Source organism: Cupressus sempervirens, chromosome 11 (genome assembly GCF_028749045.1).
Source record: "Cupressus sempervirens isolate cs-2001-9-10 chromosome 11, ASM2874904v1, whole genome shotgun sequence".
In the NCBI taxonomy this organism is placed as follows: domain Eukaryota; kingdom Viridiplantae; phylum Streptophyta; class Pinopsida; order Cupressales; family Cupressaceae; genus Cupressus; species Cupressus sempervirens.
This window is the reverse complement of record NC_143128.1, coordinates 603,881,132-603,903,663: the sequence shown is the minus strand read 5'-3', so window position 1 is coordinate 603,903,663 and position 22,532 is coordinate 603,881,132. Positions and strand designations below refer to the sequence as shown.

Sequence of the window (22,532 nt, the reverse complement as noted above, 5' to 3'; positions counted from 1 at the left end):
GATTTGAGGTACTAAACGGCCTCATATGGGCCCGAGAAATGAGGGATGAGCAAAGCTTGTTCATAAAGCTATAGAGTGTTTGGAGAGCTTTCCGAAAATGTAAACGGTTCATCAATCGGAGCCTCGGATCAAAAGTTATGCCTCCCGGAAGTTGAACTACCATTTTTGGATTCTTCTAATTTTGCACCGACTTCTAATGTGTCTTCTAGAATCTTCTTCTTTGATAATGGATGCCAAATGGAATATTCTAAAATGTATTCCTAACCCTAAACCTAATTCGGGTTACTTAAGGTCATTTTTTGCATTGTAAAGGCAGTTTTTGTGGAGTTTGGGAGAAGGTAATGTGAGAAAGGTTTTTCTCTAGAATCTGATAGCATTGTAAGCCTATAGGGCATGTAGTTGAGTCTATTTTCGCTGAACTAAATGTAATAGCATATCATATTTGATAATAAAATTGTCCTTTTTCTGTTGTGTTCATTTTGGTCTTGGGTTGTGCCCTAATCAAGTGGTATCAGAGCAGGAGTTCCAGAGTGTGTAGATAGAGCCCCGACTATGAGGTAGTTTGCACCAAGACTATGTGGTTATGGGTTTTGTGATAGTGAGAAGATGCCTCCACGAAGAGAGCATGGTGGAAGAGCCAAAGGTGTTCCCCCTAAGGTTAGAGCCCTCCAATGACAAGTTCAGGTATTACAAGAGGAGATCCGTAGAGGGATGAATCTTGTCGTAAGGGATGAAAGTGAGGAGGGAAATGAAGAAGAAGGAAATGTTGTGTAGGAAGGGGAAGGAGAAGGTGAAGTCCTAAACCAAACGGAGGAGAAGCTTTTTAGGGCCATTTCCAGGCTGGGAAAAATACCTAAACTTGAGGTTGGCATGTTTTCGGGAAATCTAAACCCGAATGAGATGGTCGACTGGATCAATGAGTTGGAGGAATATTTTGAGTACAAAAATATTGAGGACCCTGATAGGGTTAAGTTTGTGAAGGCTAGACTGAAGGGCCATACCAAAATTTGGTGGCAAGAGATTCAATTAGAAAGGAATACAAGTGGGAAGGAGAAAATCACAAGATGGGATCGTATGGTGGACAAACTAAAGAAGCAATTCATTCCTGTTGACTACGAGTTTGAAGTGTTCAAGAAGATGCAAGGGTTAAAGCAAGCGGAAAAATCTGTCCAAGAATATATAGAGGAGTTTTACTGAGTCCTTGTTAGGACGAGGCATGCAGAAGCAAACAAGGAGAAGGTTGCCTTTTACCTTAATGGGTTAAGACCTAGCATTCAAGAGGAGCTAAGTCTGGTTAGAATGACCAACATTGAAGAGGCATATCAGTTTTCCTTGCAAGTTGAGGAGAAGCTAAACAAAAAATTTGATGGAAGGCAAAGAGGGCGTGGTCAAGGAGGAAGGGGCAGTCGTAGGTCATTTGGAGGTCAAAATTAGGACCAGAAGAAAAATGAAGATGTGGGTACTAGCTGAAACTAGAGGAGTGAAGGTTTCAACTACTCCCGTGATCAAAACTTTGGAGACCAAAGAGGAAGAGGCAGAAGATGTGTACAAGGTTCGAGAAGAGGAGGCTTCCGTGGTACCTATTTTCATTGCAATGAAGAAGGTCATCATGCCTATGAGTGCCCTCAATGCCAAGGAAGGACATATAGGAGAGTTGATGGTCAAGCAAGAGTTGCTCATGTGGATGATGATGCTAAGTCATCACATTCAAAGGATGCAAAAAGAGGAGAAGTTCTGGTTAACGAAAGGGTCTTGCTAAGTGGTGAGACCGAACATGGACAAAGGAGTTTGTTTCGTACCAGGTGCAAGTGTGAGGGTAAATGTTGTGATGTGATTATTGATGGTGGGAGCATTGACAACTTGGTGCTAGAGAAGATGGTCTCATAGCTGAAGCTCAAGAGGGAGAAACACCCCCATCCATATTAGATTGCCTGGGTGCAGGATGATCATATGGTCCTGTTAGTGAACAATGTTTGGTAGAGTTCAACAGTGCGAGTTACCATGACGAGGTTATCTGTAACATCATCCTGATGGATGTATGCCATTTGTTGTTGGGAAGGTCGTGGCAGTATGATAGGCGTGCTATACATGATGGTCGTGCAAACACCTATTCTCTAACAAAGGATGGAATTCGTCACAAGTTGAAGACCTTGATAAAGGAGGGTGAAAAGGTATGCAGTAGTGCTAGGGTATGTCTTGTTGATGGAAGAAAAATTCTGAATGGCATGAAACATCAGCGTATGTGTTATGCTTTAATTCCTAGAAAGGATAAGGAAAGTAGTAGTGAAGTTCCAGTTGAAGTTTCGGGTCTATTAAATGAGTATGGAGATCTCATATTTGATAATGTTCCTGAAGGTTTGCCGCCAATAAGGAAAATCAATCATCAAATAGATTTAGTCCACGGAGCTAGCTTGCCTAACAAGGCTGCTCATAGGATGACTCCTGTCGAGACTGAGGAGCCGAACAAACAAGTTCAGGAGCTATTGAGGAAAGGTCTAATTTGAAAGAACCTGAGTCCATGTGCAGTACCTGCAATACTAGCACCAAAGAAGGATGGAGAGTGGAGAATGTGTATAGACTCTCAGGCTATAAACAAAATAGCCATCAAGTACCGATTTCCTTTGCCAAGGATGGATGATCTTATGGATTGCTTGAGTGGAGCTCAATACTTCACAAAGATAGATCTCATGACTGGTTATCACCAGATACGGATAAGAGAGGGAGATGAGTGGAAGACTGCATTCAAGACCAAGGAGGGTCTATATGAGTCGTTAGTCATGCCCTTTCGGCTGACCAATGTGCCGAGAACCTTCATGCGGCTTATAAATGAGGTACTCAACAATTTTGGGGAAATTTTGTTATTGTCTATTTGGATGATATTTTGATTTTCAATTTGTCTTTGGATGAACATTTGTTGCACATTTGTAGTGTCCTTGAAAGGTTGAAGGAAGAGAAATTGTTGATAAATTTGAAGAAGTGTAGCTTTGTCAAAAAGGAGTTAGTCTATTTGGAGTTTGTTGTATAAGTTGAGGGTCTCAAAATGGACCCAGAGAAGGTGAAGGTCATCCTAGAATGGCTTACTCAAAGGTCTGCCACTAAGGTGAGGTCATTCCATGGTTTGGCTAGTTTTTACAGGAAGTTCATTAAGAATTTTAGTAGTATATGTGCACCCCTAACTAAAACAATGAGAGGATAGAAAAGAGTTCAAGTGGAATACAGGAGCTGCAAGGAGTTTTGAGTTGCTGAAGAAGGTGATAGAGCAACCTGTGTTGACACTTAATGATTTTAACAAAGTGTTCCAGGTTGATTGTGATGCCAATGGTAGTGCTATTGGGGTTGTGTTGAGCCAATAAGGTAAGCCTATTGCCTATTTTAGTGAAAAATTGAATGATACAAAGAAGTATTTTGTTTATGATCAGGAGTTCTATGCAATAGTTTAGGCCTTAAAAAATGGAGGCATTATTTATTGCCAAAAGAATTTGTCTTGTATACTGATCATCAGACATTTTAGTACCTAAATAGCCAAGGTAAATTGAATTAGAGACATTTGAAATGGGTAGAGTTCATGTAAAGATATACATTTGTATTGAAACATAGAAGTGGAAGGTCTAATAGGGTTGCAGATGCATTAAGTAGGAGACAATTTTTGTTGACAGAAATGCAGGTTGAAGTGGTTGGGTTTGATGAACTCAAAAATCTGTACCCTAAAAATCTTGACTTTACAGAGGCTTGGAAGGCTTGTAAAGAACTTGTTACTCTAGATAGGACCAGGTGGTTGGATTACATGATCTAGGATGGTATGTTGTTCAAGGGCAGTCAATTGCGTATTCCAAGGAGTTCCATGAGGGAGAACTTGATCAAGGCAAAACATAGTGGAGGCATGACAGGACATTTTGGTTGTGATAAGACCATTGCCATTGTTAGCAAACATTATTTTTGGCCTCAATTGTCACAGGATGGGAAGAAGTTTGTGCAGAGTTGTCAAGTATGTCAGACAGCCAAAGGAGTCAATCAAAATACTGGACTCTATCAACCATTGCTTGTTCCATCAAATCCTTAGGAGGACATAAGTATGGATTTTGTTCTTGGACTATTGAGGACACAAAGGGGTAATGACTTAGTATTTGTGGAGGTTGATAGGTTCTCCAAGATAACACATATCATTCCATGCCAAAAGACTCATGATGTAGTGCATATTGCAGATTTTTTTCAAAGAAGTGGTGAGGCTACATGGTCTCCCAGAAAGTATTTTTTCTGACAAAGATACTAAATTTGTTGGGTAGTTATGGAGGACTTTGTGGAAGAAGTTGAAGGCAGAATTGAAGTTCAGTTCTGCACATCATCTGTAGACTAATGGACAAACATAAGTGGTGAATGAAAGTCTGGGCAATTTGCTAAGGTGTTTAGTCGGAGATAAGCCCAAGGGATGGGATTTGATTCTACCACAAGCAGAATTTGCTTACAATAATTTTGTAAATAGGAATACTAGTAGATCACCATTCCAAATTGTGTATGGGAGTAGTCCAAGGACTACACCAGAGCTAAGGAAGATGGAGAAAGGAGAAAGGACTGGTGCTAAGGCAGAAGACTTTGCTAAACATATCAAAAACCTACATGAGGAGGTACGTGCACATATTACCAAAATGAACCTACAGTACAAGACTAGAGCGGATCAAAAGAGGAGACAAAAGGAGTTCCAAGTTCGGGATCTAGTTATGGTGTACTTGAGGAAGGGACAATTTCCAATAGACACCTACAATAAGTTGAAGATGAAGAAATTTGGTCCCTGTAAGATTTTGAAGAAACACGGTTCAAGAAATGCATATGAAGTGCAGTTGCCGGATGGAATCCATATTTCCCCGATTTTCAATATTGCCAATTTAACAGAATATCATGATGATGGTGCAGAGGAGTTGATGCTAGAGCCATGTCCAATTCTTACTTCTGAGGAGGAGATTGAAGAAATTTTGGATAGTTGTGTAGGTCAGAGCACTAGAAACATGAAGTATGAGGAGTACCTACCGAAGTGGAAGGGACGACCATTGGAAGATTCGACCTAGTTATCAAAGACAGAGGTTGCCAATTGGGTTTTCCTCTACCAGCTATAAAGTGACAGGGTCAATTTTCTATTTACCCTAGGTGTCTGATGGAAGAGCATCTAGTGGTGTAAGGGCAATCCCGTATCACCCAAAAATATGCTTACTGTTAGTTTTTGTTTAATGTGTCTATATTTTTGGATACCCATTTGAGCCAAATAGAGATACCAACTCTCATAGTTCCACTATTGGTTTTCTAGGTTGGTGTTTTTTAGCACCTCAGGTTATGTGCCAATGTAGAAAATGGTTTATTTTGTAATTGAGCCATAATTATGATGAGTTAGAGGGTGCAAGTTGGCAAGATTATTGTAATTGTAATTAAAAGCATTCCAAAAAAGAATAAGGTTATAAGGCTTTATGGTTTGAAAGTTATTGCAGTTTTAAGCTGCCTGGAGACCCCCTAAGAACGCTTCAAAGTCATATTTGTGGCACTAAATGGCCTCGTACTAGCTCGAAAAATGGGGGACGAGCAAAGCTTGTTCATAGGGCTATAGAGTGCTTAGAGAGCTTTCTGAAAATGTGAACAATTTGTCAATTGGAGTCCCAGATCAAAAGTTATGCCTCCCGGAAGTTGGACTAATTTATGGATTTATCTAGTTTTGCACCGACTTCTGACGTGTCTTCTAGAACCTTCTGCTTTGGCGGTGGATGCCAAATGGCATATTCTAAAATGTATTCCTAACCCTAAATCTAATTCAGGTTACTTAAGGTCATTTCTTGCATTGTAAAGGCAGTTTTTGTGGAGTTTGGGAGAAGGTACTGTGAGAAGGGTTTTTCTCCAGAATCTAATAGCATTGTAAGCCTATAGGGCACGTAGTCGAGTCTATTTTCACTGAACTGAATGTAATGGCATATCATATTTGATAATAAAATTCTCCTTTTCCTGTTGTGTTCATTTTGATCTTGGGTTGTGCCCTCATCAACTTTATACCCAAGTAAGGGATTTAGTATTAATGATTTCCTAAAGCCTTAAAGATTGTATGTTTTGTTGTCAAACAAATTAACAACGAAGAATGGTTAGAAAAAAACCAAACAAACAACAATAGTTAAGTGAAAAAGGTTCTAGTTTAACCTTGATTGAATTGTTCTATGCGTTCTTTGTGCAAATACATCTTTTCCTTTTGGAAATGACTATTTCCTTCCAGCCACGACTTAGCTTGTATTCAACAATATAATGACTATGGTATACTAACTATGTCTATGGCGGTCCTTATATACTAAACAAATCGTCCAATGTATGATGAAATGAGATACTCCTTGATTGTGGTTTTGATTTGTTAAGACATAGAGATTTGTAATTGGAGATAGTAATACGGGACACCCCCCCCCCCCCCCCCCCACACACACATACACACCAAAACAAATAAAATCCCAATGTCTTCAAGACAAGGACACACCAGGGGCAAGGGGATGGCGTTTAGGCATCTCCAACAGCACCACCAATCTGCCATCATTTTAGCGGAGATGGGGGGATGTCCTAGCATCCCTTAAGGAGACGGGTAGATGTTCTAACATCCCTTGAGGGGATAGTGGGCAGGAACGAGTCCCTTGACCCTTGCAAGGGTTGACTGGGTGTCCCTTGTCCAACCAAAAGAAGAAAGTTTGTTTAAAAAAATTAATCTATTTAATATTCTATCGGTCATATGCAATATCATATCATGCTGGTCAATGTAATCATCTTTATGATGAGGTAATCATACTTTTGATATCTATGATTATTATTCTGATTATGATTATTAATCTTTTTAATATTCTATTGGTCATATGCAATATCATATCATGCTGGCCAATGTAATCATCTTTATGATGAGGTAATCATACTTTTGATATCTATGATTATTATTCTTTAATATTTATAAAAGAGAAGTTAGAAGTCTTCCATTTGTTGATTCGAGTATTTAAAATTATAATATTTATTGTTGAATGCTCTATGTCCCAAGTTCCATTTTCATGTTCAATGTTCAATGCAGTGTTCAAGTATTTAAATTTTAGTAAATTAGAATTTTACATGTCTTATATTGTTATACATATATTCATAATTGGCACTTTTAAGTACCACATGTATAATATAGTATATAAACCCTCCTCCTCCCCTCGTCATGATATATGGCAGAGTCAAGCAGTGAAGATCTTCACACCAAGCCCAATTAGCACCTTCTAAACCACATAGGCCTTCATGGAAAATGCCATTTTCAATTTTCTTTGTAAATCCTAGTATGTTATAAATCAAACAAGCATTGAAATGGTGTAAGATTTTATTTTTTGATGTAACTGAAATTGTCCTTAGGTATGTTGAGGACGGCTATCCCTACTTGGAAAAAATAAAGGACATTGGGGCGTCCCTTGGTTGTCTCCTAACGTACCCTGCAATTGTTTTGAAGTCCCTGGGACTTTACCTAAATTTGGCAGGGATGGGGGCAAAAGATATTTCCTTGGCATTCCCGTGTCCCTGAAATGTATCCTACAGAGGAAAAGGGTAAAAAGGTAGGGGATGTATCCCTGGGGAGCAGTTGCAAAAATCATCTCTTACATACATAGCTCTGGTCAAAATTGTCTACCCATAGTCTAAAGATTGGCTTTTCCATAAGTTGAATCAAAACATCCTCTGGGCATGGCAAAAATATTGGTGGACATGCTTACGACTTGATCACAACATTTATTCTTACTCTTGGGCATAGTTAATTCTTTCCTGTATAAGGAAATCCAAACTAAAATACATTGCTTATTTCCAGGTACCATGGGTACAATACCAACATACAATGTAAAAAATAGAAACTGGGTACATGGAATTCAATGTAATTGAAAGAACTAGATTATCTCCCATTGTTTGAATTGTTAAAAGATCAATAACTGAGTAAAGTTTTCACAAGAATACCTGATGTGCTATCTCATGTAAATAACAGATGCTGCTATATATATGTTGTACATCTTAGAAGTGCTTCACTGAAATGCTCAGTGCAACTAGTTTATAATTTTTTTATGGATATACACTCTCCTTGGTATCTTGCAACAAATTGTCCATGATGTGTTCTTGCTGACAATATGTCTAAGAAGACTAAGAATGCAAAACACAAAACACAAAACAATTGGTAATAAGTTAATGCTAAACATAAGCCAGCCTCGAGAAAAATATTTAAACAACTGTCAACAAATCTAATCATTAAGTGCTGGATAACGAGCTATATCTGAACCATTGACAGACAGACCAAGCCAGTAGCTTGGCGGTAGAGCCCCCTAGTAGGAAAAGAGAGGTCCTTGGTTCAAGTCCTAGCTAGTCCATGAAAAGTCTAACATTGTACCAGAGAAACTCAGCTGATCCAGGCCAAGCTAAGATACCCAAAAAGCTGTGGTGTGGCTCAACGGGTCTTGGAAAACAAGCCAAACCTGAACAAAAGATGAACCACTCATAAGAGGGCTGGGAGCCCAGTGGTAGAGAACCAAATAGGAGATCATAGGTCCAACTCCTAGCTGATTCATGAAAAGTTTAAAACAAAGTAGATATTGATGAAGATAGGTACATTGAATATGTTCAGAAATTGATGTTTCTTAAAAGACCCCAAACTTGACGCTACTTGTTTTTTAAGAGATTGTAATTTACTGCATGTGTCTCTGGCTCAACTTAACCCAACCCATGACAGTCACATGATTTTTTCTATAGGGTGTATATGCTTCTACAGCCACAGATTTTCTGGCACGCCTGAAAAGACCCTCAGAACTTGAACTTTTCTTGTCTGTGTACATTAGATGTTAGGTTTCCATATCCATAAAGTAAGCAATTATCATTTGAAGAAAGTGCACATTCATTGCCCCTTACAGCTAAGCATTGAATCATAGTTCAACATTTTGTTATCAGCAACTTATCACTGAGGGCCAAAACAAAAGATATTGGTAAACATTGGAGATAAGTCAAAAACTTCTCGAGACAAAATCACATCCTCACGTGTAGTGCTGATGGCTCATAGCCATAGTCTGATAGTCTGAACTCTGAAAGAAAACTAAAAATAGAAAATTGTCTTTTTAAAACTATAAGCAAATCGTCTTCGAAGGACTTTCAAATCCACAAGAAATTGCTGGATTTCTTTCTCCTCTAAACCCTTTCTCTCCTCTCCATACCTATTCTTCCATACAAAAATATATATTTTTCACTTTACTGGGCCGTCACAGTCTACACTGAAAACGTGGGCGATAAGTTACCAATTTATGACGATAACGATAAATTGGTAATTTACTGCTGATAACTTCAAAAAATATCAGCGATATTTTAAAACTTCTCTCTGCGAGAACTTGACACAGTTTGTCAGCATATGAGACTTCTCATGATAAGTTGAAGACTGAAGTATTGCCGATATTTCAATCTATGCATTGAATATCAATTCAACGAGCTGAGACAGAGAAATGTTCTTGTCAAGCATTTTCATGCCTCTACAAGAATCTGAAATATTTGGCGAAACCATTTCAATCATGAGTAATAGTGAGTTAGCCAAGGATTCTGTCAGTAAAAGGCCCTCTCTACATCTCTTCCACAGCATAAAAGAAAAATTAAAAGAAAATTATATGATTAGAAAATAAATTAATTTTTCTTTTGTCTATAGAACCCATACTTTTTGAAGCAGAAATTTAAACTTAGATTGCCCAGGCATCATAAAGGCCAGAGTGGTTATGATATGATATATCTCATTCTAGGTATCTAGGACTAGCACCTTTACTTCTGAATATATTGTAAAAAAAAAAAAATTCTCGAGGCATCACTACACAACATTTCATATTTTTGGACTTTCCACACGCAGGATAATTAGGAAAAGAAAATTTAGATGCCAGAAATCATGAGCAGCAAGGAATCACACAACAGAAGACATCTTTTTCATTACCATTTTCAAAAGCAATTTCTCTTCGAGTGATAGGCTTGTGTTTATATTGCTTCTGCCACTGACAATTTCAATTACAAGTACCCCAAAGCTATAGACATCTGCCTTTCTTGTTAATCGCCCACGCATGGCATATTCTGGAGCCAGATAACCACTAGCCAGGAGACAATCACAAAAGAGAAAATTATCTGTTAGTCTTACACTGGTTCTATAACATTGATAGAATATGTTTCCTTTCATGCATTTTGTTTAGACATATTTCAAAACTAAACTCTCCTTCTTACATATTTTCTGTAAGTGATTTATTATCTCATAGTTATGACAAAATTAAATTAGGACAGATGAGAGTTAGGGATCTATAACTTTTTGATTTTACTACATGCATTAATTGGGATTCATTATTTGTGGCAGTGGTATTGTAATTTTAATATTTAACTATGAAAGACAATCCCTTTAATGTTTAGCCAAGATATTATTTTTGGGGTTTCATTTCTATGTAAGACTAAGTCTAAAGAAGACTTACAGTGTTCCAGCAACTCGTGTACTGATATGTGTAATATTATCTGGGAAAAGTTTAGCCAGACCAAAATCTGCAATCTTAGGATTGAGATCCCCATCAAGGAGTATGTTGCTAGCTTTAATATCTCGGTGCACAATATAAGGTGTAACTTCCTCATGAAGATATGCAAAACCACGGGCAGTTCCAATGCAGATTTTGGACCTTTTTTGCCAATCCAAGTTTATTGCACCATCACTGGGACCTGATATGTTGCAACCAATGTCATTTTCACAGAAATCTGCCTTGCAATGGTAAACACAATTGCTAATTTCTTTATTAACTTTAAATAGAAATTTTCACTCTCCAAACATTCAGAGAGATATTGGTAGATATTACTTTCATTTTCTTTTTAAACTTTAAAAGTGTGAATTTAATTTCTCTCCAACAAACATCGAGACATAGCCAAACCCTGCATACCATTTTATAAATCAATCTATTTTCACATAATCACAATAGCACACCATCTGCTTTTAAGTTTAAAGGAAGGAGACAATCAACATTATTTCTCAAGATCATAGTTATACCAAATAAGACATGCGAAATGCTGTTGTTCTCCAGATATTCATACACCAAAATTCGATGATTGTTTTCTGTGCAACACCCAAGCAGCATGACAATATTGTCATGTTTGATTGAAGATATTGTAGCTATTTCAGCTAAAAACTCACGGACACCTTGTCTTGATTCTGCAGAGAGCTGCTTCACTGCAACCATTGCACCATCCTTCAAGACTCCCTGCAATTCAAGGGGAGTTCAATGGAATAAATAAGCAAAACTGTATTTTCTGCAAGATTCTTTCATTGTCTATGAAATGTAAGTGTCCCCAAAAGTAGACTTATATGTATACCTACAAATTTATGCTTGTTAGCAGCATTATACTTATTATAAAGGCTGGAAACGTGAGGATTAAGTTCACACTGAATCTCAGGTAATTAATCAATAGCTTAGTTAAGGTTAGCCATCAGAAATAAGTAAGTTCTTTCTCCATCCATGTGATTTGGTACAATTTGGTAAAATTACAATTAAAGTTTGAAGGTGAGAATTTTATGCACAATACATATAACCTAACAAGATTGATTATACATCAAGTATATATTCCATGTCATTTTTTATAATGAAAGGTGCAAAATATCTCTCAACTTATACAAAATATTAAATACTATATCTAATCAGAAGTTACTGGAAACATTTTGAATAAACAGTAATACTAAAAATATTATGTCCTTGAAGTTCTACAAGCTTATCTTTCCAGTTAAAAAAAGTAAGCATATAATTGTTGGTACCAGAAACCTGAAAGAGATAAACTAAAGGCATAATAAGATGTCTACCGAAAGGGTTAAAGCCTTTCAGAAAATTGACTGACCTGTGATTGCCAAAATTGAAGGCCATTTAGATGTGCATACCTGGTTAATATAAGTTTACATGCAAACCACATATGTACTGGATATACAGGCGTGGGTGGAAAGTGCACCCATTTTTCCACCCTAGACTTGTCAGTTGCAGCTGGGTGCATTGAATATTTTCTATTGTGATTAAAACAAAATTGTAAAACCACATGCCTGTTCACTTTACTGTTGCTTGCAAGGCCAACAAAGTTCTATAGAGCTTGGCACTTCTTAGGTTGACAGTGAGGTGGTTTTCCTGGAGAAGAATAATGCTGGCAACTTTACAATGGAAAACACTGATGCAAAGCAACCTTTTGGTGGGTAGGATTTGCGCTAATGTAAACTTGGCTTCTCCAGTTTGTAATTCTTCAAAGGAGGTGTGTATGGGGAGGGGAGTCATTTAAGCCTAGAGGATCCTGTGTATCCTACAACGGCAGTCCTACCTTCTCGTTGCTCATCATCTCCAGCCAAGGAAGATAGGAAAATGCAGAGTGGGAGCTCAGGCAGTCCTAAGATTTCCAAGAAGACTTTGATAACCCTTGATTCAATTTCAGCTGCTAGAAAAGAAAAAAAATAAAGGAAATATGTTTTAGCATCTCAAACGATAGAATTACTGCTAGTGTTCAAGGCTCTCCAGAGCTCTATGGTTAGAATCTCCCCAACTAGTACTTTTCTGGGTGGTTTGTCTTGTGTTTTTTTTGTCTCTTTGCCATGTTGTATGTTTTTATGTTATTTTTGTGTTTGTAGCTGTTGGTTTGCGGTCTTGGTGTTGTCTCTCTATGGAATTTCAACTCTGTATCTATTCTTGATCTTGCAAAGAAATTGAACCCTTTCAAAAACTGACCTCTACTCTGTCCATTTCTTAGAAAGAGGTTGACCTGTCTTGATTCTTAATCCTTCTACTGTATTATTTTTGTCGAGGTTCAATTTCATATGCTAGCTACATAAATTTGTAAATTGATTTTTGTTCTTGAATATTTTGGATGTTATGTTTATCCATTCCTGCCTGTTCTCAAAACTGTACAGCGGGATAGGAAGGAAGGGAAATAAGTTAAAACACTATTTTGAAGTTAAGGAAAAAGATTTATTCTAATTTTTTTATTGAACTGACAGTGTTATTAGTTTAACTTTTATGTTTTAAATTAAAAAAATTAATGATCAGAAATGCAGTCATAAAACATTGTAACAACTTCTAATGTTCATATTTTTGTTTTCTTTCTCACTGCAACTTAACATCATAGTCCAAGATTCAATTTTCATGTTTGATATTCTCAGTTTTAATGTATGTTCGGTAACGGCAAAACTAGGTTTTGGAATTTCACACCAAGTGCCGCTTATCCGCACCGTGCAATATAGCATACTACTGCACGCCTGCACCCGTATAAACTTGAAAAACAAATCCATATACTAAGATCATTTGAATATTCTTGAATTTGGTGATCCCTCAAAATTAAACGCAAATCAATTTAAATTTCCTCCTACAGCACAATAAGATATAAATTGATAAGCTTCCTGTCTATAAAAGGTAACTACCTATTTGCACGAATTCAGGACATCCTGAGCATTCAACATGATCTTATCTAACATTCTAGATTGCAATATACCTTGTACACAGTTCCAAATCCTCCAGCACCAATCTTGTTTTCTACATGAAAATTCTTTGTTGCCTGACTGAGTTCCTTATAGGAGAAAATATGAACACCTTCAACGACAGAGAAAGCTGCTTGAACGCGCACTTAAAAGAGGTACTAGATATTAGTATGTACTCAAAGGAAGAATATTTGTGCTAAGACTGCATTAGAAAAGTAACAGCACAACAGTACAAGAACAGAAAATTCAAATCAACTTCGCTCAATAGGAACAAAAACATGCAACAAAGTTCATACCTTCTCCACTTTCCTCAACAGTCTCTTGGGATTGTTTGCCCCGTCTAAACGCACTACGAAAACAATTCAAAGATGCAAACATCTCTCCGCCCAGCCTTTAAATCTCCAGGAAGGATGTTGTTCTGAATATCCTGAAATTGGAGCACTGCCCAAGAATATAATGAGAAATTCAATAGTATATCATCATTAAGTAGAGTCCAAGCATGCATATCGACAAAAGAAGAGCGAGCACGTTTTCAGCGTTCGGATACAGAGGCGTAATCACTGAACAGTTATCCAGATCTCATTAGGGAAAATCTGGTATTCAATAAGAAACAAAATTAAATTCTACGTCCTGTTAGGCCAATCATAAAACCACGAGTTTGGCTAATGGAGGGATCTTCATGACTAATGTTGCCCAAGCTAAACACAAAAAAAATTGGTAAATTTGATGGTTGTAGGGCTATTTTTGAGTATATCAATCGTAGATAGCAGTTAAAATTTAGTCGTCTCTATTGTTTTATTGGGAGAATTAATAAGATTGAATTTTATTATACCTTAAGAAAATATGCCCGACAATTTTCTAATACGGGAAAAGAATTCGTAATAAACAAATCGATACCAAACTCTGTTTGACAGGTAGAGTCAGTTGTCAAATGTAGGTTCTTTCTCAACGATGAGCATATATACTACTAAAAATTATAATTTTTAACTGTAATGTTCCATGGGCCCAAGAATCTATGATGCCATCTCGATCCGAGTCTCTAATTTTTTTATATAATTGTGAATATGTTTTAGTCTTCATCCAGTTTTGGGACGCCACCATTAAATTACGATAAAGCAGGATGATCAATTATTCTCGCTTTCTAGAATCTGAAGAAATGGTCTCTGGTCATCATTTGCCACAGTAACACGAGTTGGAGCCCTAATTACGGACCATATTGACCAATGAAAGAATACTATGAAAAACACATTGATCCAAAACAGAACTTTCTTCCTGGCCACGTAAATTCATATCTCCTTATGTTTCTTATTTGACCGTAAGAACACAGCAAAACAAGAAACTGACTTTATATTCAAATAAACATTGTTCATGCAAAGGCACAAGTTTAAATGCGACCGAGATCTGATAAAACAAGACTCTCAAGGTTTTTCCAACAAAAAGAACGAGCACAGACTATGGCTTCAGAAAAACACTATCTTGAATACTGAAACATGAATAAAAACTAAAGCACACTACCTTGAATACTGAAACAATAATCTAAACAAAAGAGCTTGACTGCAATAAGCGGAGGAGACAGGCTGCCGTGGAAAATGAAAAAGAATTGGTCAAGTCAATAGATGAACAAATCCACATGGCTCAAAATGGACCCTACACACATGAAACTTGACCAGTCAAAGCCTACATAAAATGAGATGATGGAGAAAGTGCTTTGAGTACACTAGAGGTACCTCCGTAGGTCATAGTTGTGAAAGCAATATTGAAATGATAAGACATATTGTGGAATAGTGATTTATATCATTTCAATTAATTTCAACACATTAGCAAATGATGTTCCAATTGATATATACAAGACACTAAGAAAAAAAAGGAAAGAACAACTATGAATGAAAATTAAGATGAATCTTGTACAAAGAAAGTATAAGTATTTGAAAGTCATTGGGTTTAAATAAGAACATATTACATACATTATGTTTTTTGATTATGTTAACGCATTTAGGAAATTAATATTACGTAAATATGACTCTAGATCTCATTAGAATAAAACTTGCATCTGCATAACAGATAACCGGATACATGCAAATACAAATTTCTTATATCAAAAAATTAGAGATGTATAAAAGGTGAAAAATAGTACTAAAATGACATTAGACTTACATATCTAGAAAATGTTTGAATATTGTTAGCATTTAAAAATATATCACTTGCAGCAGGTGTATATTAAAAGCTCCAAAACATATAAGTAAATTTCTTTCAACAATTAAAAACTCTTAAAAAATATGCTTCTTCTAAGTGTAATAGCAACTATATATAAATAGAAATGGAGATTGACATTATTTAGTAAATATAAAATAATGATATTACAACAACCTAAAATTTTAAATATTTAAAGATTCAATTTTAAACTTTTCTATCCATATTACTTAAAAAAATATAAACAACATTCATGAAAATATTTATAATAGTTAAAAAGTAGTATACTATTAACTATTCAAACATACTGAAATTCTATCCAAGACAAAACATTAAAGAAAGCAACAAATGGTGGAAAAGGGCAAATGATGATTGCTTATCTAAAAGCTAAATAGCTATTCCAAATTAATTTAAATACACGTAGAGCAAAATTATTAACTAACTAGGAATGAAAAGTTTTTGAAAAGTTCTCACCATGAACCAAAGAAAATAGACTATTTTGATAAAAAAATATTTTGCAATCAAATGCTTAATAAGATAGTGTTTGCTAAAATATCTATAAATTTATCTACTTCAAAACTTTGTTACTGTATATAAATTTATCCAAGTCATTAATAAAAGGTCTTAAAAAAACTCAATCAAAAGTGAAAAATGTGCCATCTAAACTCATCACAAGATTCATTAGTCTGGAATTGGGGCTAAAACTAAAATTAGTTATATAAGAAAATATTGTTTAAAAAGGCATAAAATAATGAATTTATTTTGTTATCTAAGTGTTTTACAGAATCTACATAATAGCTACTAATCCAAAATTAGAAGCGAGTCATAACCTGAAAGCATAGGTACAAGAGAAGAAATAATATGAATCTCAAAATCTAAGAACATGAAAGAAATATGAATACAAAACTCCTAATCTAAGAAGAAAAATATGAATCTCATAATCTAAGGAGAAAGAATTATAAATATGCATCTTTTTAATGTAAGGAGGAAGAATTATGAACATGAATCTTGTAACATAAGAAGAAGAAAGAATGTGGATGTCTCAATATGAGAAGAATCAGATGATTCAAATAATAATAGGCAAAAAGTATGACCTTGTCTTCCCTCCCACAAAAATTATTGTGCATAAAAACAAATTTTTAATGATGGAGTTTTGTTATTCATATTAACAGCTACTCTAGGAGGACTGTTTTTATGTGGTGCTAATGATTTAATAACTATCTTTGTATATTTAGAATGTTTAAGTCTATATTCTTATCTATTCTCCTTGCTCTCTCTTGCTTCATCCCAATGATAGATCATAGAGTGTGATTCAAAACGTTGATGCAAAAATCTAAACAAAATCAAACCCATAAATTCTTACAATAACTATTAGATGTATGATGGTCTTGCTCATATTGAATCTAGGTACGAGTAGCTAGTTCTTTCAAAAATGTGCATGCCATTATGCATGCTCCTCTAGGAGATGATCGTCACGTACTAACACGTGGATCTCAAGAAAGACTTCTGGATAATATTCTCCAGAAAGATAAAGAGGAACACCCTGATCTCATTAGTCTAAAGTGAATATTGTTTTCTTTTTGAATTTTATTGTATAAGATATATTTATATCTATCAAATCATACTCCACATTCCATGATGGCTATCAAAAAGAAAAAAATTGTAAAAACAAGAACCCTCATTTTCATAATAATAAATCATAAAATATAATCTAAAACATTGATATGAAATGCAATTATTGTAAAGAATTAGCAGAAGGAATGTTGAATTCCCAGAAGAAAGTTGAAACCCTAGGAACTTGAAGTTATGAATGTTGGAACAGAGACAGGATGAGGATTAATCATGACAGGTATAAGCTCCAAAAAGAAAATGATCCCACAAGAAAAATTTAAATAGAGATAATCAGGAGCAGAGATTCCAAAGCCATAAAAGAACCAAAAGAATTAAGAATAGAAATCCTCCATTTGAAATAAAAATAGAGTGTACATCATTAGGGCACCAAACTGTAAGGTATAGTAAATTCTAAACCAACAGAAATCTTTGGTTGTAAGTAGCAACATTCCTATTTGACTCTCCTGCATTCTGATGATGGATTTTAGTGTGATTCATTGATGCTAGAAAAACTTATACAATCGAACCTAGAAAAAAGATATAGCATCCCTACTTGTTATAGAAATTGGTTAGTCAACAGATTAATCATCCCTTCTTAGTAAAGACAATTATCAAATGAGGTCCCTTATCTTCTTGTCATTAGTTAGAAGATCTTATACATACAATTAAATTTTAACATTATTAGTCCCTGCCTTTATAAGGCAGGGAACTAATGTTTTCGATGGGTCGTGTCACAATTAATTATTTTGACTAAGCATGTCATATTCCAAATACGTAAAGGTTATATTAAAAAAATATTTTCATGATGAAAAATGCTAATTTCTGTTTGGTCAATGGATAATTTCCTAGAGATTACTCGATTTATTGGGGACAAGAAAATGAAGGAAAAAACGTTGGAAGTGACAGTGCAACAAGTACATTTATTATGTGTGTGACGATGGAAGTGAGAGCACAACAGATACATTTACTATGCATGTGAGAGGACGAAAAAATATCACTGTTAAAAAGGCAAAGACATTAATAACATTAAATCCGCACAAATCTCACCAACATATTCTTCCATAGAAGCAGTGTTGTTAGTGACTATAACAAAGAACCAAGAAACAAAAGATAGGGTTTACTAGTATCTAGCTTTACGTTCTGCTTATTTTATTTTACTTTCCAACATGTTTTCCCTTTTTGCCATGGCGGTGATTGGAATTTTAGTTTTGTTTGTTGGTAGTGTGCTAAAAGGAAAATATAGTTACTATTATGTTATTATCATAACTATTCTTCATTTACAGTGGAGCCAGATAATAAGGTGAAATCCCTTTTTTTAACTAGAAAGTAACATTTTTCCCGCAAAGAAAAATTACCCAATAAGTGCTCAGTTTCCCTTCTCCAACCACTTGTTTTCTTCTTGCCACAAGGTTTGTCAGATATAAAATGGAAAGTACCTGAGAGTGGAGATGAACAAATCTCTGTTTGTAATGACCTTTGTTTTCTTTGCAAGCAACTATGTATGGACCACAGGATGGCCAAAAAGCTACATTTACATTGCCTTTAGCTCACTGAGGAGTGCAACCGCATGGGCTTGTTTGATTTTAAGGAATGAGAATCAAAATTCTCTCTTTTCTGCCCTAAACCCAATTTGGTTGGGCCGCCATTGACAAAATTTTCAACTTTTTTACACCTAGATTTTGGAATTTGTTTTTGTTGGAATTTTGCAAAACTATTTAATTAGAGATGAAACACTTCCTCCAAATTATTCATTACAATTGGCGTATACAACGAATTAACAGAGAAAATGCATGAAGTGAAATTGACCCAAAATTTTCCTTGTGCTCAAAATTTATGATCAAATTTGTAAAAACATTATCGCCGAATGTAAGAATTGGCTCTAAATACATAACTTCCCCTATTTTAAAACCTCCAATTTTGCACAAGCAACTAATAAATACATTCGATCCAACTTCAAATCCCACTTTCCCACCCTTCAGGTTAGTTATGGTCAGAAATCTATTGTCTCCCTCTGCATTCCCCATCGTTTGGTATAATGTAGTTGATAGCGCCCTACCCACAATTGATAATATGCAACTCTTGGGGATCATATTAGTTCAAGACAACATGCGAAATTCAGAGCAAGGGTTTGTGACTACTAGTAAATCTAGATCTGAAGGCCCCCTTTTTGTGTTTTTTTGAGTTAAGGTTGTGCTAATGCTTTTGATTTGTGCATGACTAGGGATTCAAGGCAAAGGAGGAGGCAAAAAGAGGAAGAATTTGTATACAGTGATCTTGCAAGGACAATGGAGTAAATGGGTGACAACAATTAGGGATCCCAAAAAGGATAAGAGGGTTTAGCTCGATATATTTAATAGTGCAGAAGAGGCCACCAAAGCTTATGATGTCATTGTTGATGAAATTAGGCAGAGAAAGGACCTAAAATTTAATTTTTAAAATTATATTATTTTTCCTTAATATATTTGAACAATGTTAATTATTATTACATTAAAAATTAAAATTTAACTATTTATTTAATCAAACTTTAAAAAAATGTAAATATTTGTATAATCAAAATTTTAAAAAATTAAATATTTGTATAAATAATCAAAATTTAAAAATAACGTTTTATTTTTATTCTTAAATTTGACATTACTTAATCTTTTTGTTTTAGAGTATTATTATAATATAATAATTTTTACAATAAATTCTTAATTTGTTGTGAAAGATTTTCTATCCACAAAAGTATATTAAATGCTTTGAAATTTAGAATTTCACTTTTGATTTTAAAAAAATTGATAACAAAATTTATAATAATTTAAAATATATTAATCATTATAGTATTAAAAAATATAACTTTTAATTTAATTTTAGATTTTATGATATTCAAGCCGATAGGCTTTTTTCCTATGGGACTTTGGCCGGATTTTTCTGATTTTCTGAGTTGTCAGACGCTGAAAAAACAAGAGTCATTGTTGCAGTTAAGAAAGGTATCGAAATTGAATTTTTTATATTTTTGTTTTAATCTTCACGACAATTCACACTTCCCAATCAGACTCAACTTTGACAAATTGAAGGGTGACATCATGACCTAAAACAACATTTGTATAGTTACTATTTAATGTTACGGCCTGCAAATTTTTCCTGGATCAATAATGGGCTTCCTAACTTTCAATAAATGATGATATAGTTTTTAGGTAGAATTTAGCCGGATTTTTTTGCATGTGAAACATTCCTTCGGTTTGACACTTCTAGTTGTCATATAAATAAACAAATTTACACATGCAAACTTTCCCTGCTACCACAATAATTGTCAATTGGAATGTTTAAATATTAGCCACCTGCGAAAGGCACAACAAATAGCATGTTTTGGGATCTGGAGTAATCTGCACCAGCCATGCACAACAACACGAGAGTTCATAGGATGTCTTGCCACTGCAACATCCAAGTTATAAAGGTACCAACACACAGTCATCTCCATTCATTCCTCCCAAATCTCCTCGACAACTCTATTATGATTAGGTAAGTTATATGCTCTTCATCTTCCTATTTGTCATGTTGTTTGTTTAGTTCACGAGACCATATTAATAAAAAACAAATAGCTCTATCCTTGGTGTATAGAATGAATAGTAGTGATGATATGGATATCGAGCTAGAGCAAGTTATCACTGTCAATCACATCACGACCTGACTCGAGAATAGTTTGTGATAGTTTTCTCTTTAGTTTTAGTATTGGTAGCCTCTAGAATAGGAACTCACACAACAAAAGATTCAAAAATATTCAGATATTAGAATGGAAAATCTTATTGGAATTCTCCGTCTTTAATTATTTTGATGAATGAGTTTTCAAAAGATATAGTCTTATCAACTTAGCTTAGGAAATATTTGTTTTAGATTGTAGTGTAAGATTATGCATACAAATTGACTCATGTCAAACTTTAGAGCCTTGTAATATGTACTTTCATTAATAGACATCTATTGAGAAGCCTGTCAAAAAATTGGAACATATGAAATGGTAAATGCAAGGAAACATAAAAGAATCTCTTAGAAATGGTTGGCAAATGGGTTGTTAGAGCCTTGTGAAAATTCTCCTCCACTTCATTCATTGACCACTGGTTAAATCATTTTGCAAGCATCCAACTTTGCAGATACAGATTTGCAATGATTGGGTAAGTTCCAGTATATCCATTCCTACCAATTTCCCTGATGGATTTGCTACAACTGCATAAGTTCTCTTTTTCATCAGACCTTCTTTCTTATTTGTTCTATAGGAAAAATACGAAATGCCTTATATCCTAGAATCAAACAAAATTTGTATTATATTTACTTAGCCTTTGCCTAAAAGTGGTTATACTACACTGTTGCAGAATTTCGATATATGAAATCTATGATAAAATAAGAACATGACACGATTATATCTATGTTATTGAGATGATCATTTTTATTGTTATTATCGTCCCTTTTCTATTTAAGCTGGACAATTTTGAGTAGGAAGCCAAAAAATTATAAATTTTCATACTTGTCATAATAACCATTGCATTCTCACTTTCCCTCAACAACTACCTTAGTTTTTTGGATTCATTTAGATGGCTTTCTTCTTCTATATCTAATCACATGTTTGAGTATGTATATAATAGAAACAGACAATTATTACACCATAAAAACTTCAAATATTCTTCTATAACAAGCTTGAAGCTTAAAAAGATGCCAAGAAGACCACTACATTGTTGTTGCACCTATAAGTGAATACAAAGTAAAGGAATAATTCAGACCTGGTGAATGCAGTTGAAGAGAAATAAATGAAGAACAACTGATATATTGTGAGTAGATGGTCACCTTTATAACCAATTCTTTATCACTTTTCTTTGGAATTACTCGTTGCTTCTCTTTGAGTCTCATGGGAGCCACAAAGTAGCCTTGCCTTTAGAAGAAATTATTATTTGGGTTTTTCTTTTTTTGGTTTTAGTTTGTAGGTTAGATTCTTATTGTTGATTTGTGTGGTCTTTTGATCTTCTATATTAGTTAATTGAGCTTTGTTGGTTCATTCTCAACTCATTTCATCTCACCGTCCAAATGGAAAACATTAGGCGTCCACTCTTACCTATTTTCTTTATGGAAAAAGGCAACATAATAATATTTGTAATAGTACAAACCAACTCTATCAAAATTCCAAGTCATTTCATCTCACCGTCTAGCCAGTGAGTATAGCAGTGTTCGATTTTTCCCAATCAGCCATTAATTCATGGTACACTTCAAT

At 34.9% G+C, this 22,532-nt stretch overlaps 1 protein-coding gene and 1 long non-coding RNA gene across 7 annotated transcripts in view; one reads left to right on the top strand and one right to left on the bottom strand.

Moving 5' to 3' along the window:
- LOC149531132 (uncharacterized) overlaps positions 1–11,435 on the top strand; it is a 45,425-nt gene extending 33,990 nt beyond the window's left edge. For 2 of the 3 annotated variants that reach the window (XR_016359119.1, XR_016359121.1), the window contains exons 4-5: positions 10,535–10,771; positions 11,213–11,435. This is a non-coding gene — a long non-coding RNA (uncharacterized LOC149531132). The remainder of the gene's footprint in view (positions 1–10,534; positions 10,772–11,212) is intronic. The other variant, XR_016359120.1, reaches the window with a different exon arrangement.
- Positions 1–15,146, bottom strand: part of LOC149531131 (cold-responsive protein kinase 1-like) — a 49,529-nt gene extending 34,383 nt beyond the window's left edge. Inside the window, exons 1-6 of one of the 4 annotated variants that reach the window (XM_089811215.1) lie at positions 15,011–15,146; positions 13,792–13,936; positions 13,510–13,640; positions 11,045–11,255; positions 10,485–10,722; positions 9,965–10,115 (exon numbers count right to left, since the gene is read on the bottom strand). In XM_089811215.1, the coding sequence (XP_089667341.1) occupies positions 9,965–10,115; positions 10,485–10,722; positions 11,045–11,255; positions 13,510–13,640; positions 13,792–13,873 (813 nt within the window). In that variant the 5' untranslated portion in view covers positions 13,874–13,936; positions 15,011–15,146. Of the gene's footprint in view, positions 1–9,964; positions 10,116–10,484; positions 10,723–11,044; positions 11,256–13,509; positions 13,641–13,791; positions 13,937–14,327; positions 14,944–15,010 lie in introns of those variants that run through there. The other 3 variants (XM_089811217.1, XM_089811216.1, XM_089811218.1) reach the window with 3 other exon arrangements.
- Between the last annotated feature and the right edge of the window lie 7,386 nt (positions 15,147–22,532).